Source organism: Ictalurus furcatus, chromosome 13 (assembly GCF_023375685.1).
Source record: "Ictalurus furcatus strain D&B chromosome 13, Billie_1.0, whole genome shotgun sequence".
NCBI lineage: Eukaryota > Metazoa > Chordata > Actinopteri > Siluriformes > Ictaluridae > Ictalurus > Ictalurus furcatus.
In genome coordinates, this window is record NC_071267.1 from 9180496 (window position 1) to 9204003 (window position 23508).

Genomic DNA, 23508 nt, shown 5'->3' on the forward strand with positions numbered 1-23508 from the left:
GATGGTTTTAATTTTGCCTCAAGAGGCTCCTCCAGGAATGGACACGACAGACCATCAACCCCACCAAAACACACACACCTCTTCCTGTTTGGTCTACAGCTTGTCTTGACTCTTCCTCATATTACAATCCACTGCTCTCTATTTGGACTACATTCATTTTCTTGGTTCTCAGTTTCTCTTTTCTGCTTCTTCAGCCACTCTTTCTGAAGTACAGGCTCTCATACGTTGTGCTTAATCAGTTGCTCCGTTCTTAAATCCCTTTTACACCAGACGCGAAGGGGCATGCCGTAATATTTCCACACCGCTTTTCGTTTCTCACCTGAAGCCACTCTGCTCTAGGCAAAGAATTGAACCTTCTTCGCTTTCTTGTAGGGCTGGAGGATATGCAATTGATATTGTGATGTCGTGACCTCATCTAACACGTTTCAGGAACTTGCCTGCAAGTATGGGCAGGTGTCTGTTTTATAAAACCATCCCTGGTCACTGTAGCATCCAATCAGTTACTTATTTCAATCTATTTAAAATATATATATTTTTTCGTTCATTCTTTCTAAATGACGAAAACAGTAAGAATTGAGTTTTTTTTTTTTTTAATGTAGATGAAGAAATGTTGCTAGCAAAACCTCAGGCAATTAAACAAAATATTCTGATACGTGTGCATTAGGGCAAACTAACAATTATTTTAATTATCGATTTTAGCGATTAGTTGTTGCAGCCCTAATATGCATCATGAAGGTTAGTGAGCCTTATTGCTCACTTTTGCTTTCTTGCACTGAATAAGTAAGTAGCAAGTGCAAATGTACTGACATTATTATTATCATTAGCTTCATATGCTTACCCACAACCCACGACGATATCTTTTTGTATACCTTTCCAGCCACAAGCTACAAAATATTGAAGCCTGCGATCTGACTGACCACACTTGTGTACTGGCACAACCTGTAGGAACTTTGTATTCTAACAAATTACTTGGTATGTCCACAATGTCAGGCCATAATAGGCTTGGGAGAGTACCTGGAACCAGGTGGACATCATGATAGATTCTGACTATCAAATCTGACCATTTAAATCTCTGTCGAAAAACATGCCGTCTGCAGCTCTAAGATTGATCCAAAGAAGCGTGTGGTGTTTTGTTTTGTATCCTATATGAACTTTAATAACCTGCTGTCTGACTTGCAGCGCAACAACATCTTTCTCCGATATCTCCTAGTTTTACTTATCCGGGCTCACCAAACAGATAAAGTCATGAATGTCTTCACTATCAAACCATGAACAGAGATTTACGTTAAGAAATTGAGGAGCACATGGAATTTATATAGCTTAGTGTCGCTCATGATTAGTTTATTTACAGTCTTGACTCCAGGCAAGCATTCCTGACCTCGTTAATGTGGTGGTGTTTTTAAAAAAAATAACAACTAAATGTTAATGCTAGAGATTGCAGCCGATTCACAACCAGCCTCCGGGATTTTTCCTCCATAATGACGTCATGTGTACGTGACACACGTTGAGTATCTTTGACCACGCTGGCGATGCTGGCGTGAAGTAGTCGGAGATAGTTCGGGGGTAGAATAGGGCAAAGGCATTGACCGTATGTACTTTTAATCGGATTCATTTGATGTCGTTTTGCCAAATAGTAACTAATTTGTCAGGAATTTCTAACCGTTGATGACGACGCGGTCGCTCCCACTTGACTCGGTGTAGCAAAGTCATTCATCTTTTGTCCGCAATGTAACTTTGACTCAAGAAGGCATGACTAACGCAGCATTCTTTTCCGGTTTGCTAATGTAAACGTCCAACAAACAGGTTTTTCTCCGTTTAGATAGTGAGAGGCCTTTTTGTTTCTTTATCCCTAGACATGTCATTATTGGAAAAGACATTTCTTCCCAGGTCCTGTTCTCTCCCACTGTTTTAACTGTAAACACAGCAATGGCGAGCGAGGCAGCGAAAACACCGAGCAGAACGATGATGTGAGTGAGGGTTGAAGGCTATGCATTGTGTCGATTCTAATGTGGCAATTCTTTTTTTTTTTTTTTTTTTTTTTTTTTTTTTTTTTTTTTTTTTTTGCTCCACCCTTGTTGACTTCTATGGCATAGAATGGGTATGACGAATGTCGGTAATTAATGTTGTGGTGATTAAACAGGCCAATTTCCACGCTCATGTAAAACCAAGCTATTGTTTTTGTAACACAAGCTATGTTTCATTACACCTCAAACCGATTCTTTTAGTAATTGATTAATCTGCCGATTATTTCTTCGATTAATCGATTAGTTGGTTTAAAAGCCCGGTTTTTATCCTCTCTATTTTGAAAAAAAAAAAAAAACTTTATTTCACAAACAAAAGCACAAACTAAGTGTTAACTGGTACGAGGTTGAATGTTCTGCAGTAACACACACGTTCACTCATCTGAACACAGTAGCACGTTTCTTTATTCTGTAAATGTACGACACTGCTTACATTCATATACAATTACATTTCTAACCCCATTAGTTACAGCTCTCATAAACAAACACAATGAATTTTGTTTCTAAATATCGCATCAAACAACATATTTGATCCAAATGAATATTTTAGTCCGAGTTATTGCGCTTCCTTTCTATTGTGCGCTGATTGATGCATATATGTGGATTCGTGCTCTTTCAGTGAAGTTTAACGGAGACTCACCTGCTGTCAGGATGAGGCTTTATGTAAAATGGAAATACTGCCATGAATTTCTAACGTTTACAGATAAGGATATAAAGGTAAAAATGAAGAAAAAAAAACATGTCTGGACCACATTAAACAGCACACGCTAAAGCCCATCCCCCCTCCCCCACACCAAATTTATTTAAAATAAAGTCCACAAACTGAGTGTTACAGATATAAACTTCAGACTAAAACTTTACACAACTGCTTGTCCAATTATATAAGACTGAAAAAGAACCCAACACACACACACACCAGAATATATATTATTCATTTAGGACTGTAGTTTAATTCTGTGCTTATTGTGCATCCATAAAAAATAATGCATAAATATTTATAAACTTATATATTAGTTTATATTATATAATAGTGTTTATGCATTACTTTTTTTTAATAAAAGGTAACATTGACATAAACAGTAAACTGAAGAAAGTCATTATCGGTGACTCTGGGTATCCGCTAAAGCTAGCGGCGCGACATCACGTCATGCGACGTCGACTAGGAAACGGCTTCTACTTCCTGTTAGTAGAAAACCCGCTAGTGTTATATTTGAGATGATGATGATACCGTTCTAAAATTCATACACTAGACGGTAGAGTATATAGTGTAAGTGTATAGTATGTCATTCGGGACACAATTTTAGTATTTACTCTCCGAGGCGTGTTTTCGGAACAGAAGTAACGTAGTGAGTAAATCTCCCTCGTACCGCGCGTAGACCGACTAATCCACAATGAGATTCGTTGGCAGCGATTTTCCTAATCGATTTTATTGGTTAGTTGTTGCAGCTCTAATCCGATCTATGATAGCGTGAGTGTGTTCAGTTGCCCTGTGACACAGCATGCGCAGCAGTTTTGGAAAGATGTGGTGGCCGGGTTCACAGATCTCAAAGGAAACACGTGCTAGCTTTGAACCTTGTCAGGTAAAACATTGCAGTGGTGTCGGCGGGGGCCGGGGGGGGAGGTGGGGTCGGAAATCCAGCTGACTAGCAGTGGGTAATTACTACACTGTGAAAGATACTTGTTGCTATGGTAACACTGACTCTAAACGCTCCTTGTGTGCATGCATGCTTGGTCTGAATCATGTTACCTGCACGTAAAGAAAGAACAGCATCCGCAGCTGGAATGACTTCTGTCAGATGGGTGGAAAATCTTTTGCGCCTTTTAAGAGCGTTCCGCTCTCTGCTCGGATTCGATCGTGGACCGTGTACGAGAATGAAATTTAAAAAGTCTAATCATGTCATTACATAACTGCAAGATGGCAGAAAAGTCTTGGGTGGCAAAGTGTTGTTAAAAAACGTCCCTTTGTTCAGATGCCATTCAGGTGGAATAAATTCTCACTGAAAGCTGATTGTCGATTTTTTTTCTTTTTCTTTTTTTCAAGCGAGTGAGGAAAATACCCCGTTATTAACCCCAGGAACCATATTAAAGCACGTCGTAGATACATGAACGTTAAAATTGCGTTGCTGGTTGGATGTGTGTGTGTGTTTGTGTGTGTGTGTGCGCGCGCGTACGCACTGGAAACCAAACACCATTGTCGGAACCCCGCGGCTCTGTTGTTTCTATAGCAACAGCAAAATAAACCGCTGCCAAGGTGGATCTGTGGATGTGCGCCATGAAACCGACGACCGGGGGAAGTTTTTTTCCCCCCCTTTCTTTCTTCCCCCTTATACGCATCTGAGCTCGGTACATTCGCTCAAGCAAGTGCCAAGAGGTCTTACAGGCAGTTTGGAAAGCATCTATTTCATAACGTGTTATCATGGCTGCTTGTATCCTGTCCTGCTATTTCATCATAAGCTTAAGGCTAACTTCGCCCACAGCAGCCGACGACGTGAAGCCGTTTCATCAGAGAAACAAGCATGTTTTCATGTCCTAGATACCGCTGCTGTTAACAAGCATGTTCTAATATATTCATCGTTTCCCATTCGTATATATTTATATATTTGTAGCTTGCAGTCTTTAATTGGGATTAGAGTACATGGATTTTCTTACACACCAGAATGAATGCACATAGGCCTGGTACCGGTGAGGTTCATGAGGTCCTTTTGTATCTAATTACACCGAGTCACTTTATGAATAACTGACAGGCCGGTGTTTTTAGACCATGCTGAGCTGCCAGGTATATTTCTGGTAGCGATGCTGCTGAGTACCAATGTCCTCACATTAGACCACTGTATCTAGGTTGCCTCGGAGCAGGCTTGAGTGAGACTACTCAAAATCCGTTTCAGTCACGTTACACTCGGAGCGCTGCAGAGGTTTCTAAGGGCACCATCATTAGGCGGGAGACGCTTAGGTTTGATCCCTAGCTAAAGCGAGCGCAGAGCGACGACTTTCTTTTCTTTGTGTTCCAGGCTTTCTTCATCTGTCCGTGCTACATTGATTAGCGCTCCCGGCCCCGAACGCCTCATCTTTCATCATGTTCCGCACCTTGATTTGTTATTACCTGCTCACCCCTTGTTTACTCCCCTCGTTTCATTTCTGTCCGATGTTTATGCCCATGCCGAGGAAAAAATGAGGACGCACCAGGATGCATTCTGGGATAATGCCGCTGATATGCTTTTTTTTTGTGTATGTGTTCTTAACAAGTTTATACTATAATGCGTGTGTGTGTGTATCTCAGCTACACATAAAGTTGTAGTGAATAGGGCTGGGTGGTACAGCTCAAAAAATGATCACGATATAGTGTTTCATATTATTCTGTATCCACAAACCACAAATAATATTAGTTATAAAATAGAATGTGAAGAAATATCTTCTCTTATATCTTGTATGAAGGTTAAATAAGTGTTAAAGAAACTCTTGAAGTTAATAAATAAAACGTTACAGAATGTGCGCAATGTGAAAGTGTAAACGTCGAACAAATCAAAGCAAACTTTAAGGGAGATCAGCATCACGTTATAGCGCAGAATGGGACTCCTGGTACTCTGGTTTGTGCTCAGCCTGTTAGCATAGTTAGCCTAGCTTCGTATAAAACGTCCACTTTAACACTTGCGGATAACACCGTGCTCTCTCCGTCGAGCTCCTGCTCTGAGGACTCCCGCTGTCCTCCCCGGAGACGACGTTTTAACAGAAATCACAAAAAGCGGCAAAACGTCACATTTCTTCCCCGTAGTTCATGTGGAGCACTGCGCACGCGCACTACAAGTCTCTCGCAGCTTGTTTGTCCGTACATGGCTGGGAATCATGGTTTGTTTGTTTGTTTGTTTTTGTGCAAAGCTTACACACAATGGTGTTCTGATGTTGATCAGACGAAAAGAAACCTAAAAAAAAAAACTGCCATACTGGTGAGCTGACACGTCCTTTTTTTAAAAAATTTTTATTTATTCAGTCTCCTCAGCAGGCTCTGAGCTCATTTTCACATGTGTTGTGACGTCACATGGCGATGACGCAACCGAACCCCACAGATACGCAACTTATCTGCTGTTTGCTTGTCCCTCGTAGCGCACACCTTTATCGAGGCATATGATAGGCTGTTTATGATCCAGGGACAGCGCACGCTTGAGGGTTGTTCATGCAACCAAGCTTCATGTCTGTTTACATTTTCTCGAGCATTGTAATCTTTACCGATAGAAGTGTACCGTCGATAAATACTGATACCGTTTTATCGCCCAGCCCTAGTAGTGAAGGCAAAAATAAAAGGAAGAAAATCACATTTATAGATTCATTTCCATTTGAAAGACTTGTAGAGCCTTACCACTACATTTATATCCTAATCTACTTCTGGAAAATCATCACAGCCAAACTGTAAAGAATTAACTTTTACAATAGGACAGAAGTTTTTATTTTGATGATATGGTCTTTTTTTAAGCATTTTAAAACTTTGAAATGAAACAATAAGTACACCGTATGGAAATTGTTGTGCCTTTTTTTTTTTTTTTTTGACATATTTGGACAAGCAAACTTCTGATCCTTTTTGAAACAGTGCCTATTAATAAAGTTGATGCCCTCTATCAGTGACATCAAATTGATGTTTTGTAGTAATTTTCACAATTTAAATGGACAAAAAACAGATCGGTCACATGGGGGGGGGAGTATGTACACCCCTACATTTATCACACCTTGAAATCCATATAATTAGAATCAGGGGTTGAAGATTGGGTGCCAGTGATGAGAACCTGCTTAGGGAGTGCAGGTGGAAGCGGTCTTATTTGTACCCCTCTCATATCTAGTGTCTGGTGTTCCCTTTGTTACTGAGGTGTGTCCTCATGCCAAGATCTAAAGAATTCTGAAAGGCCTTCAGGGGGGAAAAAAAAAAAAAGATTGTGGATGTCTAGGAGTCTGGCAAGGGATTGAAAAAGATCTCCAAATGCATGTACTTTGGTGCAGTGTGGGCAGGGGAGAGTTGTGGTGGTTGAGCCGTTTTTTCTTTTCTTTCTTCTTTCTCCTTGCGAAGCGGTCACTTTGTCTCTGCAGCACAGTGGAGTTCTATTTCATGACGTGCAGCTCCTCCTTCCAGCACAAATTTCTTCCAGGAGCGCCTCTCCAGTACAGTGTGTTCCCAGTTGCTAGATGTCATATGGAATTTCTTCAGAATTGTCTTGATGTTGTCCTGCTAATGTTTCAGTGGCTCGCTGTCTTTTCTTCAGCTGGGAGTACAGGATCTGTTTTGGGGAGATGTGCGTTGGACATGCGGATGACGTGGCCTGTCCATCAGAGTTGGTACTGCATTATCGGGGTGATGCTGGTCATGTAAGCTTCCTCCTAAACACTGATGTTGGTGCATCTGTCCTCCAGGCTGATCCTCAGAATCTTTCGTAAGGGTCTTTGGTGTTCCAGGGCTCTCGGGTGCCTGCTGTAGGTGGTCTGTGACCCGGGTCCATACAACAGGGTGGGGAAGACAAAGGCTTTGTAGTCCGGGAGTTTTGTTTGAAGCTTTATGGCTCTGTCTTCGAAGACTCTACCCGAGTCTGGCGTAGGCTCCACAGGCGATGGTTGACCTCAGCGTCGATGCACAAGATGTACATCCGAACTGAACCAAAAAGTAACATTCCAAATAACAAATAAAAATAGATACGTCCAAAATGAATCTTAAAAAAGCAATTCAAATAGCACAACAAAATGTGCCTTATAAGACACACTCGCAACCGGGATGATGTATCTTCTAACACACTGCTGTGTTTCTCTTTCGCTGTAGCTTGTAACATTTTGTGGCATCACTGCGATTCTGTCATCCATATGTTTTACGGTTTTTAACCGGACAACGCTAATATGTTTACTCAGCATGAAAGCATGAATAATCGGTTTCTGTTGTAATTATCAACAGAAATTTCTGCATCAGCCCAACAGTAATAATGAACATTTCCCATCCAGCTGTTATTATATCCCCGTAGAAAAAGGAGACGGTTTGTGGGTGCAGCAGGGAAACTGCACACCGTGTGATAATTGCTAAATGGTGCTGAGGAGCTTTAAGGGGGAGGGTGGGGCAGAGGGGGCTGCTTTCTCTGGCACGTTCCACCATGCATTGTTCCGCAGGCTCGGCCGCAAACTTGGCCGAGTGGAACGCAGTAAATGAGACTCGAGAGCTGCAGCCTCCAGATGAAAGTCTGGCTCCGGGCCCATCTGCTCTCTGTGGAGCTGATCTCCGATCAGCTGAACCCATACCGCACCAGGCTGAGCCATATGAGCTGGATCTTATGCTTCATGTTAGGTATTCTTTCAGATTCTTTCTTTTTCTTTTCTCTCCCGCTCACTCCCCCAATGTGTGCGATGTTGTGTTATGGTTTGTTTTTTTTTATAGTTTATTTTTTTAGCTGCTTTCAGCAGAGAGGTGAAAAGGAACTCTTTGTTTATCTTGTGAATACAGTCAGTGGGAGGAAATTCAGTGGGTGGCTCTCAATAGCACAAGGGACACCGAGCGGCTGGCTGGAAGGATCATTTATTGTAAACATAGCCATCACTTGTACTTCTGACAGGCAATTGGTCATGCGAAGAAACTAATATTTCTTTCTTTTTTCCTTCACAGGCTGCTGTTTGGAACCCTGTACCCGGCGTACTACTCTTACAAAGCAGTGAAAACCAAAAACGTAAAAGAATATGTAAGTAAATGCCTCATCGAGTCAGTTACGGTGACTCGCTTTAGCGCACATTGGACTGTCCTATTGAGTCCGAGTCAGAGCGAAATGGACTCTTTTGCTTTGTTTGCTATTTGTTTGCGTTTGTTTTCACACTATACATACTTAAATGAACCAAAAAGCAAAAAAAAAATAAAGTCTGAATGAGTGTCGAATCACTTTGCAGTCGAACCATACGCTATATGGCCAAAAGTTTGTAGATGCTTGACCATCACACCCATATATGGGCCTTCACAGAACTGTTACTACAAAGTCGGAAGCACACAGCGGTCTAGATCAGGGGTGGGCAATCTTATCCGGAAAGGGCCAGTGTGGGTGCAGGTTTTCATTCCAACCAATCAGAAGCCACACCTGAATCTATTGAAAGCCAAGATCAACTGATTAAACAGGTGGAATCAGATGTGCCTTCTGCTTGGTTGGAAAGAAAACCTGCACCCACACCGGCCCTTTCCGGATAAAATTGCCCACCCCTGCACTAGAATGTCTTTGTATGCTGTACTGGATGTCTTTATATGCTATAGCGTTACAATTTCCCTTCACTGGATCTGAGGAGAAAAAACCTGTTCCAGCATGACAGTGCCCCTGTGCACAAAACGAGCTCCATGAAGACGTGTTGGAGTCGAAGAACTCGAGTGTCCTGCACAGAGCCCTGACATCAGCACCTTTGGGATGAACTGGAGAACAGACTGAGCCCCAGGCCTCCCCACTTAACATCAGTGCCTGACCTCACTAATGTGGCTGAATGAGCACAAATCCAAACAGCCACGCTCCAAAATCTAGTGGAAAGCCTTCCCAGAAGAGTGGAGGTTATTATAACAGCAAAGGGGGACTAAGTCTGGAATAAGATATTCAACAAACAAGTATGGGTTTGATGGTCAGGTGTCCACAAACTTTTGGCTGTATTGTGTGTGTGTGTATGTGTATGTGTGTGTGTGTGTGTGTGTGTGTGTGTGTGTGTGTGTGAAAGCACCCTATGGTGACTTCTGACTTGTAGTGGAAGCTTGTTTTGTACCAGCGTTTATGTGAGAAGCATGTCGCTCTAGCTGGCAGTGTTCTTATGCAAGCCTACGCATGTTTGAGGGTGTGTGAGGGCGGCAGCCTGCAGGCCCGTATCAGACTGACGTTGACGCGCTATGCTGATGATTTGCGTCAGGAGTCTTCAGTGTGTTTACCGCCAGCGAGCTGAACAGGTGCTGAGCAGGAACGCTAAAGCAAACCACGTCGACACAGCAACGTTTTTAGAAAACAATGCCTCGACTCACACGCACTCACGCACTCACGCACAGACACTGACAACACGCTGAATTTTGCTGAAGCTGTTGTATATCAAGTTCTCATATTTTGCACATTTTTCTGTAAATGACTACTCTTAATATGCTTTGATGTTTTAATGCACATGCATTAAAATCCGAAATAATGCACGTGTTTGCATTTTCTGGCTTGCGTTTGTATGTGGTCACGGATATGCTACTCCCCTGAATATATACAAATGGGTATGAATAAAATAACGGTCAGTCGTACATTCACGCGACAGCGCTGTAGTGATACAGTAACACGGATATACGGAGAGAATCACTATTTCCATCTACAGGGAAATAACTCGGCATGGTCGCCATGGAGCTGGAGTGTTGTGGCTGATCATACATAACACCCCGTTTCATTTGCCCAAAACAAAACCGCTGTGTTTTACATACAGTGAACACCTCGTTGAAGTGATAGTAAATATGGGTCAAATCCTGATATGGACGATATGACACTCATATTCATAGTTGTAAAATTACCCAATATTTAGGCTTGCTATCCTCCCACCCAGAGAGCACGGCTAGTTTGCTCTCTTGGACTCCTGGCCATGGATGGCTGTGGCATCGTCGGGATTCGAGCTCGTGATCTCCGCACAATAGGGCGAACGCTTTTCTATCGTTATTAGCAATAAACTGATCAGTGCGTAAGCCAATAACACTGTGGCTGGTGTAATAATGAGCATTTTTTTTCCTATTTATGAATGAGGAACGAGCATCTTTACTAGTTTGTTTATTCTGATTATTTTCTTATACTGTATATACTATTTACCGCACACACTATTAGCTGTGATTGTTGTACTGATATTTTATAAAAGCACAGATCCATACATGTTGTGTTTTGAATATAGACATCAGTAGGGCTGCAACTGTCGATTATTTTGATAGTCGATTAACCTGTCGATTATTTCTTCGATTCGTCGATCGGTCGGCTTTAAAGGCCGATTTTTATTCTCTGTATTTCGAAAAAACATGTTTCACGTTCTGCCCGATGTTATCCGTTGTGCAAATTGAAGGCTATGAAAAAGGTATTAAATTATCCGCAGTGATCGTTAAGTAATGTATAACACATACGATAGGTGAAAATCCAAAAACTAATCCACGCTGAAAGTGGATTATTACTAGCGCACTGACGTAAGCCTGTGTTTTGTGTTGCCATCGGAACTATTGTGAAAGCGAATTCAACCACACTGTGGTATAAAAGTGCTAATGATTGTATGACTCACCTCCACAGGCGACAATCAAGAGCGTTTCCCATCAATATGAATCATTTTTACAACAGATGAACTTGATTACAGATGGAACAATGAAAACACCTTGGAGGATTAAAGCAAAACACATGTGCTGTTTGTGAACTGCCATCATTTAGAAACAGCTCGTTGCTATCTAGAGGTTAATGTTACTTCTAGGGCTGCAACTAACGATTATTTTCCTAATTGATTAATCTGCCGATTGAACAGTGGAGCGTTTCGGATATAAACATGTTTGTGCTCGTGCATCACTGTCATGCTTCCGTGCTACACAAACTCCACTTTATAAAGTTTACAGGTTACAGTCTTCTCTCCGGCGTTTAATAAAAAATGCCCCCCTGCCTTACACCGCCGTCTGATGGTGACCGAGGTCATGCTTGGTATAAACGCTGACATAAACCGTAGGTTACGTGCGTATGACGTCATGCGCCATCGACTAGGAAGCAGTTTATACTTCCAGTTAGCAAAAAGAAAAAAATATATCATTAGTGTTCTATTTGGGACGATATTTACCTTCCTGAAATTCATACACTAGAAGGTAGAGTACATAATGCATAGTGTAAGTGTGTAGTATGTCATTTGGGACACAACTTTAGTATTTACTCTCCGAAGCGTGTTTTCGGAACAGAAGTAACATAATGAGTAAGTCTCCCCCGTACCGCACGCAGACGAACTAATTCATAATGAGATTCATTGGCAACGATTTTCATAATGGATTATTATCGATTTTATCGATTAGTTGTTGCAGCTCTAGTTACTTCTGAGCCCCTCTGGTTTGATTTTGAAAAACGCAAATAATCTCTTGTGGAAAATGGTTGCCAGAGGGTTTCAGTTTCACGGTTTTGTTTGTTTTTGTTTTTGTTTTGCACCAGTGTCATCTCTTAATACTTTACAGCCATATAGAGGCTGTTGCGGTCACTATGGGAATATTCCTGGTATCACAGCAATTACCTCTTTAGATTGTTTTTCGCTCGTTGCTGAGGTCTCTGTTGTCCTTAGTTTTTGTGTGTTACTGTTATGCGTTATGGCAGGAATCTGGGAGATGTCCTCCAGTGAATTAGACCAGTGTTTCTGAAACTTTTTTTGGCTGCGTACACCCTTTCACTGATCTTTTTAAGCCAACTACTCCTTTAACAGACTGTCAGAGAACGTAAAGCATAAAGGGATATTCGATTATGATCCATATATTTTGAGCGAGACTACTAGATTCATTAGATTCCTATGTATTCAACTCGAAACGTGTTTGGTCTGCCTTTTAGCTCTTCTTGAATCGTCATTCGTGTCAAACCATTTGTTCCTTATGCTTTCTTTACAACACGTCTCAGTATTCTTCTGAGTTTTGCTAGGCCCCCCCCCCCTTACTCGCAATTTACTAGAGGTGTAACGATACACTCCGGTCACGATTAACTTCCATGATGACCGTTTTTATTTCGGAATCATAAACCACGCAAAGCCCAGCGCACTGTGGGCGGGGCTTCCAGACACTTAATACTCATTCAACACCAATTCTTAAAAACTCATTACAGATTTATACATGCGTCTATTTGCTCGTCTCCTTTTCTACTGAGGAGAACAAAACTTTTTTTTCTTTTCTTTTTTTTCCCTTTTCTTTTCTTTTTTCCGAGCTCCTGTATAAAATACATAAAAGTTGGCAATGCTAGTAATGTAATTATAATCAAATTAAACGTCCCTGGACGTTACAGCACTGCAATACCATGTAGAGGCTATTCAATTATATTGCACAAGCCTACATCTCATTCACATTCCCCTCTATGGAAATAAGATGCATTTAATTATAAAGCTGTTAAATCCATTTGATCATATTAATACTTTTAAGTGCATTACATTTAATTTATGAAAAAATATACATTTCCCTGAAATCTTTTCCACTTCTGCGAAATACACTTTGTAGCATCTGTAATTACCCCTAGTGGTACCCTATTTGAGAAACACTGTTAATCTACATTACTCTGCACTTTCTCTATTAAATGTGTGCGTGCACAAGTGTGCAAAGATTTCTTTTTAAAAAATGATAGAAGCTGTCGCGTTATTTCTATAGGCTAGCGCGCATGAACGAGAGAGAAGCCTGGGCCTACTTTAGTGCTGAGCTAAGCTGGATTTCTGAGCTAAACTGTGCTTCTCAGTGATCCTGCTGCATGTGAGCTTAATTACAGCCAAACTGAAAGTCCATGTTTTAAAAAAAAAAAAAAAAAAGTCTCTTTCCACCCACAAGGTTTTTCTGGGACACCATAAAAATATTGTGTAAGATTGTTGTCAGCGAGGGGCATTGCTCAGTCTTGCTGAGTGAGCTTTAAAATTGGATATGAATGTTCATAGTGATGCCCTGATTCACTCTTCAGTTTGTGTATTTCTGTTGTGGTTACCACTGTAAACAATACACAGACGGTTCAAGCATATTGCTTAACAGCGAAGGAAACCGGAGCTAGTAGGAAAAAGTTTGAGCTGTGTTCAGATAGCAGGACGAATCTTGATTTATTTATTTTATTTTATTTTTGACTGAGCATTGCAGATTACAAGTAACCAAAACAGACTGACCGTGGACTGTTATCACATTGTCGCTTGTGGCTTGGTTACCATAGTAAAAGGCATAAATATGAAATACAGATGCTGAAATTCATCCTAACTGACATGTATCGCGTCAAGGTTTTCCCCGTGTTCAGCTCAGATCGCACCAAGTAAAACGGAGTAGAGTGATGTGTGCCGATTCTTTCACAGCTATGTGAGATTCTCCGCAGTGATTTACTAAATAGTTTTTAGATCTTTAGAGAAACGAAATACCACCTAAAACAAAGGCAGCCCGAGTAGACGCAATACAGTCGTTAATTTTTTTTTTCTTGAAGCAAAAAAAAAAAAAAAAGTTAACACCTATCCAACACCTATCACCCATGTGAAAAACTAATTGTCCCCTTAAACTTTTAAAATCCGGTTGTGCCACCTTTTGCAGCAATAACTGCAACTAAATCCTTCCCGTAATGGGGGATCAGAGTTTCTAGGATTTACTCCTATGCTTTGGATCGTTGTCTTGCTGCATAGTCCAGTTGCGCTTGAGTTTTAATTTACGGACTGAAGACCGGACATTCTCCTTTAGGATTTTCTGGTAGAGAGCAGAATTCATGCTTCCCTCAATTACTGCAAGTTGCCCAGACCCTGAAGCAGCAGAGCATCCCCACACCATCACACTACCACCACCATGCTTGACCGTAGTTATGATGTTCTTTTTGTGGAATTCTGTGTTTGGTTTACGCCGGATGTAACGAATCCCCTGTCTTCCAAACAGTTCCACATTCAACTCATCAGTCCACAGGATATTCTCCCAAAAGGTTTGAGGATCATCAAGATGTGTTTTGGCAAAATTCAATCGAGACTTAATGTTCTTTTCGGTTCGCCACTCTTCCATGGATGCCATTTTTTGCCCAGTGTCTTTGTGCTCTTGGAGGAATTTTGGAAGTTCAGCCATTTCTGGGAAGGTTCACTACTGTGCAGAGTTTTTCCATTTGGAGATAATGGCTCTGAACCCCAAGTTGCTCCCAATTGCAGGCTAGCACCTTGCATTTCAGCACTGCTGCCATTGGTGTGTGAGAATGGGTGAATGCGAAACTGTGTAAAAGCACTACGTAAGTGCAGACCATTTACCGCAAACTCTAGAGGCTGGTGTAGGTTAAAATTCTGGGAGATCAGTAGTTTCTGAAATCCTCAAACTGGCTCGTCTGGCATCGACGAAACCAAGCAAGAAAGTTAGCGAGATCGCATTTTTCTGACGTCTGATGTGAACATTAACTGGAACTCTCGTCCTGAGTCTGCATGAGGGGTTTTTTTCCCCCCATTTGGAGATGATGCCTCTCACTGTGGTCCTTTAGAGTCCCAGAGCCTTTGAAATAGCTTTGTAACCCTTCCCAGACTGATGTATTTCAATCACCTTCTTCCTCATCATTTCTGGAATTTCTTTCAACTTTGTCATAGTGTGTTCCTGGGTAAGACCTTTTAACCTACTTCATGCTGTTGAAAAAGTTCTATTTAAGTGTTGATGTGATTGAACAGGGTTTGTAGTAATCAGGCCTGATTGTGTCTAATCCAGCTGAACCCCATTATGAATGCAGTTTCACAGATTTGGGGAGTTAACTATGGGAGCAAATACATTTTCACACAGACCCAGTTGGTATTGGATAACGTTTTTTTTTTTTGCTTCAGTAAATAACTCATTTAAAACTGTATGTTGTTTACTCAGGTTGCCTTTGTTTCATCCTGGATTTTGTTTTAATTTCTGAAACAGTTTAGTATGAGAGAGACCCTTTTTCACGGCACTGTAAGTGTATACAATCTACGGTCCTCCTTTTCGGCTGTGTTCTTGTTGCAAATATCTGACACCCACTGCATGGTGAGAAAACACATGAAATCTAATTTGGCTCGGATGACCCCAAATCTGATGAGTGTGACTTAAAACCACATTAATGTGCATTCGCAGTGTTGCTGTTCACACTGCAAAAAATCTCCCACTCAGATATTTGACCCACCCCACCCCACCCCACCCCACACCAGCCCAAATGTGACACATTTGTGACACGTGTGACTTCTCTGGTCACATGTAGCAATGGCAAGTTAACGGGGGGGGGTGGAGCACAGCTTAAGGTTACAGATGTTTATGCTATTCCCCAAAATGTTACGTGTTCAAATGGAAAGAACTTTTCATAGGCCAGATTTAACTGGCACTGGAAAACAGAATAAAGAGCATTCTACCACAAAAGCAGTTTTTTTAAACTCCCCAAACACATCCTGACTGCGGTCGTGCTTGTCTTTGAGAGCAGACTGAATGGCAGACCAGTAATTCAAGGACTCTCTTCAAATCATTTCCAAAATAGCCAGACAAATTATGCTTTGTGCTCTGGTCTTTTTTTTTTTTTTTTTTTTTTTTTTTTTTTTTAAATAACAGGGTAGTTGCCAGATTACTGGTTTTCGCCAAAGTTTAAAGGCGGTTTAACAGACGCGCAAGCCTTTTTAACTGTTTAACCTATGGTTTTCCTTATGCGTGTGTATTTTAATTTGTTTATGTCAATAATGAAGCATGTTTAGTGATTCATACTCGGGTTGAACAGAGCGTAGTGATTGAACGCACAGGCTTGCTGCAGAACCAGGTTGTATCGAAGCCTGTTGGTTTTTTTTTTTTTTTTTTTTTTTTTTTAAGAGGAGCCGTCAGTGCGAGTCCTCAGGCGGGGTTGGACAGGACAGGAAAGGAATGCTTGTGTTGGACGGCGGCCCACAGCTGCTGCTCTCAAGCACTGTTCTCTCACGTTCCCCCTCCTGTAAGGTAGAAGACTCTGCTTCTGCTTACATCCCCCATACCTCTGTAATGAACGCCGGGTAATTGGTGACTGGTGAACGTCCGGAGGATTACGGCGAGAGGGGGGAGGGGGGGAAGGCCACTTGACCTAATTGAGGTCATATTTTTATTGTTGCTGTTAGCAGTGAAAAGGAGAACAGGCATTTTTATGTGCCTGCATAATGCCGAGCGGATTTCAATTGATAGTTCGTCACCACCACACAGCAGCGATTTATTATTTTTTTTTCCCCCCCCCAGGCTGACGCAATACATCAATCGTTCTCAAACCCCGAGCAAGTTCACGAGGAGGTCAGCAATTAATGTGATGCTGCCTGTCAGGCTAGTGAGGCGGCCTGCACATAGGTTCGTTTTACTTTGTTCAGCCAAGCTGAAAATATCACCTAATACTTCGGAGAGGCTCAGCCCAAGGCTGGGGGATCACATGATCGTCTGCGCTACCTTTTGAAATTGAAATGCTAAGGAGCTCTGTGAAAGCCTGCCGCCGCTCCGAGCCGAGACGAGGTACGCGAGGCAGAGCATACAAAACAGGCCCCTGTCACACCGAGAGAGACACTGAGGGGGGATAGACAAGGACGGAGAGAAAACGAAGAACGGGGATGGAAATGAAAGTCACAGCCGTAATGATTTTTCTGTTACACTTGACTGTGTTCCATCTCGTGCCAGGAAGAGACGTGTGATTGGATTTGCGTTAGGTAGCCACTCTGTGTGATTAGGCGTTTGCCCACACTGAATGTAAAGGAGCTTGTAAGCAGGCCAGGCTCTTAATATTCAGAAAGTTGGACTCTTCTACTATGATGGCTGCAATTCTGAGACGTGACAAGTTGTGAATTAATTCTGTGTTGAGGCAGAGTTCATATCTTTAGTGACTTCACATACACAACTGTACACGATGGTGTTCATCTGTACAGCGAATTCCTTAATCCTCCCTTTGAATCCAGACACGATCAGACCCTATACACAAGATGCCGTATTGGACGCTCAAGACTTGCACGTTCTTTCCTGCTGAACGGTGAAGAACCTCCAACGTGTGATTCCTGTAAAACAAGAATGACTGTTAAACATGTACTAATGGACTGTCCTGCTCTTAACAATACCAGACAATGTTTTTCCTCAGAAAATACATATTAAAAGTGTTCCAAAACGGTTTTTCTTGAATATCAACGTGAAGGACCTCGTTATCGATGCTGATGTGGACACTGCTGAAATGTTGTAAGATTGTAATGTTGTACGAATTACCAGAATGCCCTGCTTTACCTACCTTGATCTTGCCATGAAAGCTAAAGTGTATCAAGTCGTTGAGAAAACCCGTTTGGAAAACTGATTACCGGTCCAGAATGCTTGTTTGAGTTTGGATGTGCCTACTGCCAGTCATTTGATAGACGTTCGACCGGCCACCATAGATCCTGGGGGTGGAGCTTCGTGAACATGGGCGGGAAACATTCAGCCGTTGTGGGGAAAGAAGAGCAATCTTAGGCCATGTTTACACTAGTGCGTTTTCGTTATAAACGGCATTTTAAAATGCAAACGATCCTCGTCCACACTGGCGTTTCCGCTGTGTTTCAGAAACGATCTCCGTCCACCCTACGAGACTGAATACACATGTCACATGACCGTTCATACACACTGGGTATGCGCATACAAGTGTAAACAGGAAGTTGGTTGCTAGTCAGGCACAACAAACCGGCGTTCCATGGAGGTCTTACGCCGCTCGAAATGAGATTTGTTGGCGATCGCTCTAATCGTAGCTCGCCTCTTGCGCATGTAAGCTGCAGTTTTATAAAATACAGAATTGAACTGCCCAATGGCTGCTGAGAATGACCACAAAGCCGGCAAAGCTTGCGGTTCAGTCTCAGTGTTGTAAATGATCAAGGTAGCGTAATGGTAATATTGTAGGGGTTTGACGAATCAGGGAAAGATACGCAGTGCTCCAGGAGACCCAATCAGGGGGCGATTGTTGGCGAAGCCACGCCTTCGTTTCTAAAAGTCTCAGTTTTTCGAGGGTCGAAAATGCCGGAGTAGTGTAGACGACAGGCGTAACCGTAACAACAGTTATGCTTTTAAAATGAAAGCGCACTAGTGTAAACAGGGCCTTACCTAATGCAACTTTAACGCAGCGAGTTGCAACACAATGCCTGAAAAACCACGTTTACGACTGGTCTTGTGCTTGTGTGTATGTATTTTTGCACATGGATATGTACATTCTGAATTTCTTCATAGACCCAAGTCCTTTTTCTGTGTGTTCCTCTTCAACGCAGGTCCGCTGGATGATGTACTGGATCGTGTTTGCACTTTACACAGTTGCGGAAACCATTGCAGACCTCAGCGTAGCCTGGTAAGACTGACAGCACACTAATCACACCTGTTAACCTCGCTCAACTCGGATGCTTCATTTGCCTGATTGCACGTGATTGGTGTCAAACCAAACAAACAAGTCTTTTGATTTCGGGACTTGCCGGTGTCGTCCCAGCTCAAGGCATGCAGGAAGACAATCTCGCTTTAATGAAATTAAGTTGGCTTTTTAATTTGGGACTACTGAAATCAGTCTGTTGGAATACACGCTTTAATGTGTGTAATTATTTCGTCTGATTAATAGGATGCAATTTGTGTCTCTGTATCTCCTGTGTATGAAGGTTTCCCCTCTATTATGAAATAAAGATTGCCTGTGTGATCTGGCTCGTGTCTCCCTACACTAGAGGAGCCAGTGTAATCTATAGAAAGATCCTACATCCTCTACTGACGTCAAAAGAACGGGTAATTATGCCTTTTAATTCTTAAATCTTAATTGCTTCCACTGATGGCTTTATATCCATTATATTAGAGTTATCGTTAGATATTGAATTATATTTATATAACAGTATTGGAACTTGGTATAATTGTGCCTCCTGCTTTATATTTTGATATTTTCCTCAGTTGTGAGGACTGATGTTTCACACACTGCACTCTCCACAGCAGGAATATAATTATGTTTCATAGTTTGCTTCCTGTTGGTGTGAATGCGATGACTGTAATTTGATGACAGTATTTACTAATGTAGTTCTGCCTCATACTTCCCTAATTACACAAAATGTGTTTTATTTATTTATTTATATATTTTTATAAATATATATATATATAATTGAAGTACCTTCAATATAACTACTCTCACCAGCCACAACTGCCCAGTTTTGGTGATCTATACCTTCAGATTCCTCTTCTTGACTGAAGTGGAACCTTTTGTGGTCTCTCACTATTGTATCCCATCTACTTCAATGTTTGACGTTCATTCTGAGATGCTTTTCTGCTCACCGCAGCTGTAACGAGTGGTTATTTGAGTTAACCTTCCTGTGAGCTCGAAACCAGTCTGGCCATTCTCCTCATATGTCTTTCATCAACAAGGCGTTCCCTCCGCTGGTAGTAGAGCGGTTTGTCCACTGATCATAGGCCTGGCGGTTCGATTCCCGGCCCACGTCTCCACATGCCGAAGTGTCCTTGGGCAAGACACTGAACCCCAAGTTGCTCCCGATGGCAGGCTAGCGCCTTGCATGGCAACTCTGCTACCATTGGTGTGCGAGTGTATAAGTGCAGACCATTTACCGTAAACTCTAGAGGCTGGTGTAGGTTAAAATTCTAGGAGATCAGTAGTTTCTGAAATACTCAAACCAGCTCATCAACAAAACCATGCCACGGCCAAGCAAGAAAGTCAATCAGGTCACATTTTTCTGGCGTTTGATGTGAACATTAACTCTGATGGAACTCTCGTCCTGAGTCTGCATGAATTTTATGCATTGTGTTGCTGCAATGTGATTGGCTGATTGGAGAATTAATGAATGAATGTGTCCTATGAGTGTATGTTCTTAGTGTTTAGTATAAGGCCTTGGTGGGTTATTTTTATTCATTAAATGTTTTTAACAAATCACATTAGTCAGAATGTTCAAGTTTCTATATTTATAATATTTTCTGATGTGAGGTGTAGCGGTACGCTGAATTGTCAGCTAAACAGATCTATCCACTGTAAAAGTTGCAGCGGTATTTTTGCAATCAGATTTGAGGACAGTCACAGGTTTTCAAGGTTCCACTTCAGCACACCTAAGATTGATGTCCCGATTTTTATCTGCTATCTTGTTGTGAATCTGCCTGTACGAACCTCTAACCTTCACTTTGTTTTTGCTTCAAGGAAATCGATGACTACATTGTTCAAGCTAAAGAGCGCAGCTATGAAACAATGCTTCACTTCGGCAAGCAGGGCCTAAGTATAGCAGCCACCGCAGCTGTCTCTGCAGCTGTCAAGGCAAGTGACGAACTGCATGACCGTGTGGGTGTGTGAGCGCTCGTGCGCTACAGCTCCTGTCACTGGGTGTGTGTGTGTGTGTGTAAATGTATCTGCTGTTTCTATGGGCGTACATATTTATAGGCCACTGTTCTGCCTTTTTGGTTTTGTATTAGTTATGCATGTACTGTAGGGTTGCCCGTTAGTATGGAATGTTGCGACAGTGAATTATGATGTTTATATCCTTAATATTTCGGCTTCCTGATCGCGATATAAATCAAAAAGCTACATATTAACATCGGCCCCAAATAAAGCGCACTGTCGTCCATTCCTCAGGAGAAAACATCTCCGATGATATTATCCTTTTCAGAACATATCCGTCTATAATCAGCTTGAGTGTTGATTAAAATGAGCACACATCTGGTTTACCTGTTTGCAGAGGAGGAAGCGCCGGTAGGATGTGCAGGATGTGTTTCCATAAGGGATAATTCCCATATCATCTTGTGATGTTTTTGTCTTTGTCGTCGTCTTCATTCTTATTCCTCACTTTGTTTGTCGATCCTAACCCTGGTTTCGATCTCTCTCTCTCTCTCTCTTTCTCTTCACCTTTTACTGACATACTGTCCTATAGGAACTCTGCCTTCCTGCTCTCTCCAGTGGAGGTAATGGCATCTAGTCTACAGCATGGGAAAGGATGTGTCATTTAAACAAATCCTTTGTTTCATTTCTTTTTCTTTCAAATTTTCATACTGATTCACACATGCAGTGTTAACAACTAACGATCTCTCCATCATAGCGTGCAATACATCCGCTCAGTAAAGCCTATCTTTCATGTGGTCTCGCATAATCGCACTAGCGTTACACTAGGGCCTCCATCTCTCTCTGTAGCGCATTTAGACTTTGAGTCATAACGTCCGAAATGTTCATCCACCCGCATGCATGTTTATTTGGTGATCATAACGCAATCACGTCATGCTCCGCAAAGGTCAGCGGCTGGCGTTTAACATTTTCTGTTTGCTATCCTCAGGGCCAGGGTGCCATCACAGACAAGCTGAGAAGTTTCAGCATGGTCGACCTCACCCAGATCCCGCAGGATGATGCGGGCGGCGAGCAGTACTCGTCCTACTCCAGCTCCAATCCCGCCAGGAGAGCACTAGCCTCCACCCAGCACGACGGAGCCGGTACTGTTATCTCGGCTTACTGTAAATGCCGGCTTAATGATTAACCTGCCCGCCTCTCTCCAAACACAGCCCCGTGTTAGTCTTGTGGTTCAAAATGCGCCGGGTATTGTTTTCCCCCCATGCTTGGTGGTCCACTCTCTGCTGCCTTGAGGATTAATTAGTGCCACCTCTGTAGGTGGTAAGTATGAACTCTGTGTTGCTTAACTAATTCCTAGCCTTGTCTAGCGTGACTGAGAGCACTCGCCGCAGAATGTAAAAGCCCACAGCGCTCTCGCAGAGGCTATTTTGACCACATCCACCAAGCTCATTGTTATCCGCTCCCAGCTCTTTGCAGGAAATAGAATGGATTTTTGTCTTTGTCTCGAGCAGTAGTGGATAATAAAGCAAAGGCGACACAGTCAGAGCAAGAAAGCTTGTCATTTTGTGTGAATTTGTGGCAGTGGGGGTGGGGGGTCTGGACGACGCCGTGAGCCGTCGTCTGAGCAGAATGCCTAATGCACTCTATCTCAGTATGTTAATGAGCTAGTCACATTTGAAATTCCACCAGCATCCAGGTCATTTTCATTTCATCTGCGATGGAGCCACAATAAAGGGAGTCACTTCAAAATGCCACCGCCAGAAAGAGACGGCCAAGGTTGTCTGCTGATGAAGCGAGCCGCTAATTGTAGGATTTTTATTTTTTTTTTCTTCATTCAGAAAGACGACTGAGAAGACAAAAGCGGCTGTGTCATTCAGTCAGCGCTCATTAAGAGCCCTGTTTTTGTAAAGGAATGGGGTCAGCTGAGGGAACACCGTCAAAGTGGCAAGTGGCTCTCTTTGTTCTTTGCTTCAGGCGCTCGTCCTCTTCCCTCCTCCCTTTCCTGCAGTCAGTCACATTCCTCAGTCATATGAGGCCTGAGGTGTTGTGACCATTCAGGGCTGAATACTGCCACCTCTTATCGGATTAAAGCCCTGAAAATGGAGCGCTACTGAGCAGGACATAACGCAGTTGGAAGAGTGAGGGAAGTATTTACTTCCATCCTGACACAGTATCTCTCGCCGTGCATCGTCAGCAGATGGTTTCTCGTAATCACTTGGCTGCCTCTGAAGTATTCTTATAGACACCGTAATTACAGACCTCATGACTAGGTTGTGTGTTGCTTGACTCCAAAAAAGCAAAAAATAGCTATGCGAAATGAACAGTGTGTCTACCCTAGTCAGAGGAAGTTGTCCTGGTTCACTAATGGAAAACATTTGTTGGGGTCTGCAGTCGAACAAAGGAAGCTCAAAAGCGAGTCTGGGGCAGTTGCTGTATCGCTTCTGCCCCCGTGTGGTCAAACATGGGGGCACACAAACGCATCCATATGCGCACTGCCTGCTTGCTGGCTTTGTTGTTGGATTCGCAGTATGGTGAGAGATGAGCAGCGTGTCCCGGGCTGCACCGAAGTG

At 42.4% G+C, this 23508-nt stretch overlaps 1 protein-coding gene across 3 annotated transcripts in view; it reads left to right on the forward strand.

Annotated features, from left to right (window-relative positions):
• The window catches only part of reep3b (receptor accessory protein 3b), a 37411-nt gene that overhangs the window by 11601 nt on the left and 2302 nt on the right, over positions 1-23508 (forward strand). For 2 of the 3 annotated variants that reach the window (XM_053639148.1, XM_053639149.1), the window contains exons 4-8: positions 8641-8713; positions 18909-18985; positions 19284-19404; positions 20807-20920; positions 21927-22080. In XM_053639148.1, coding sequence (XP_053495123.1) covers positions 8641-8713; positions 18909-18985; positions 19284-19404; positions 20807-20920; positions 21927-22080 — 539 coding nt within the window. Of the gene's footprint in view, positions 1-3649; positions 8326-8640; positions 8714-18908; positions 18986-19283; positions 19405-20806; positions 20921-21926; positions 22081-23508 lie in introns of those variants that run through there. The other variant, XM_053639147.1, reaches the window with a different exon arrangement.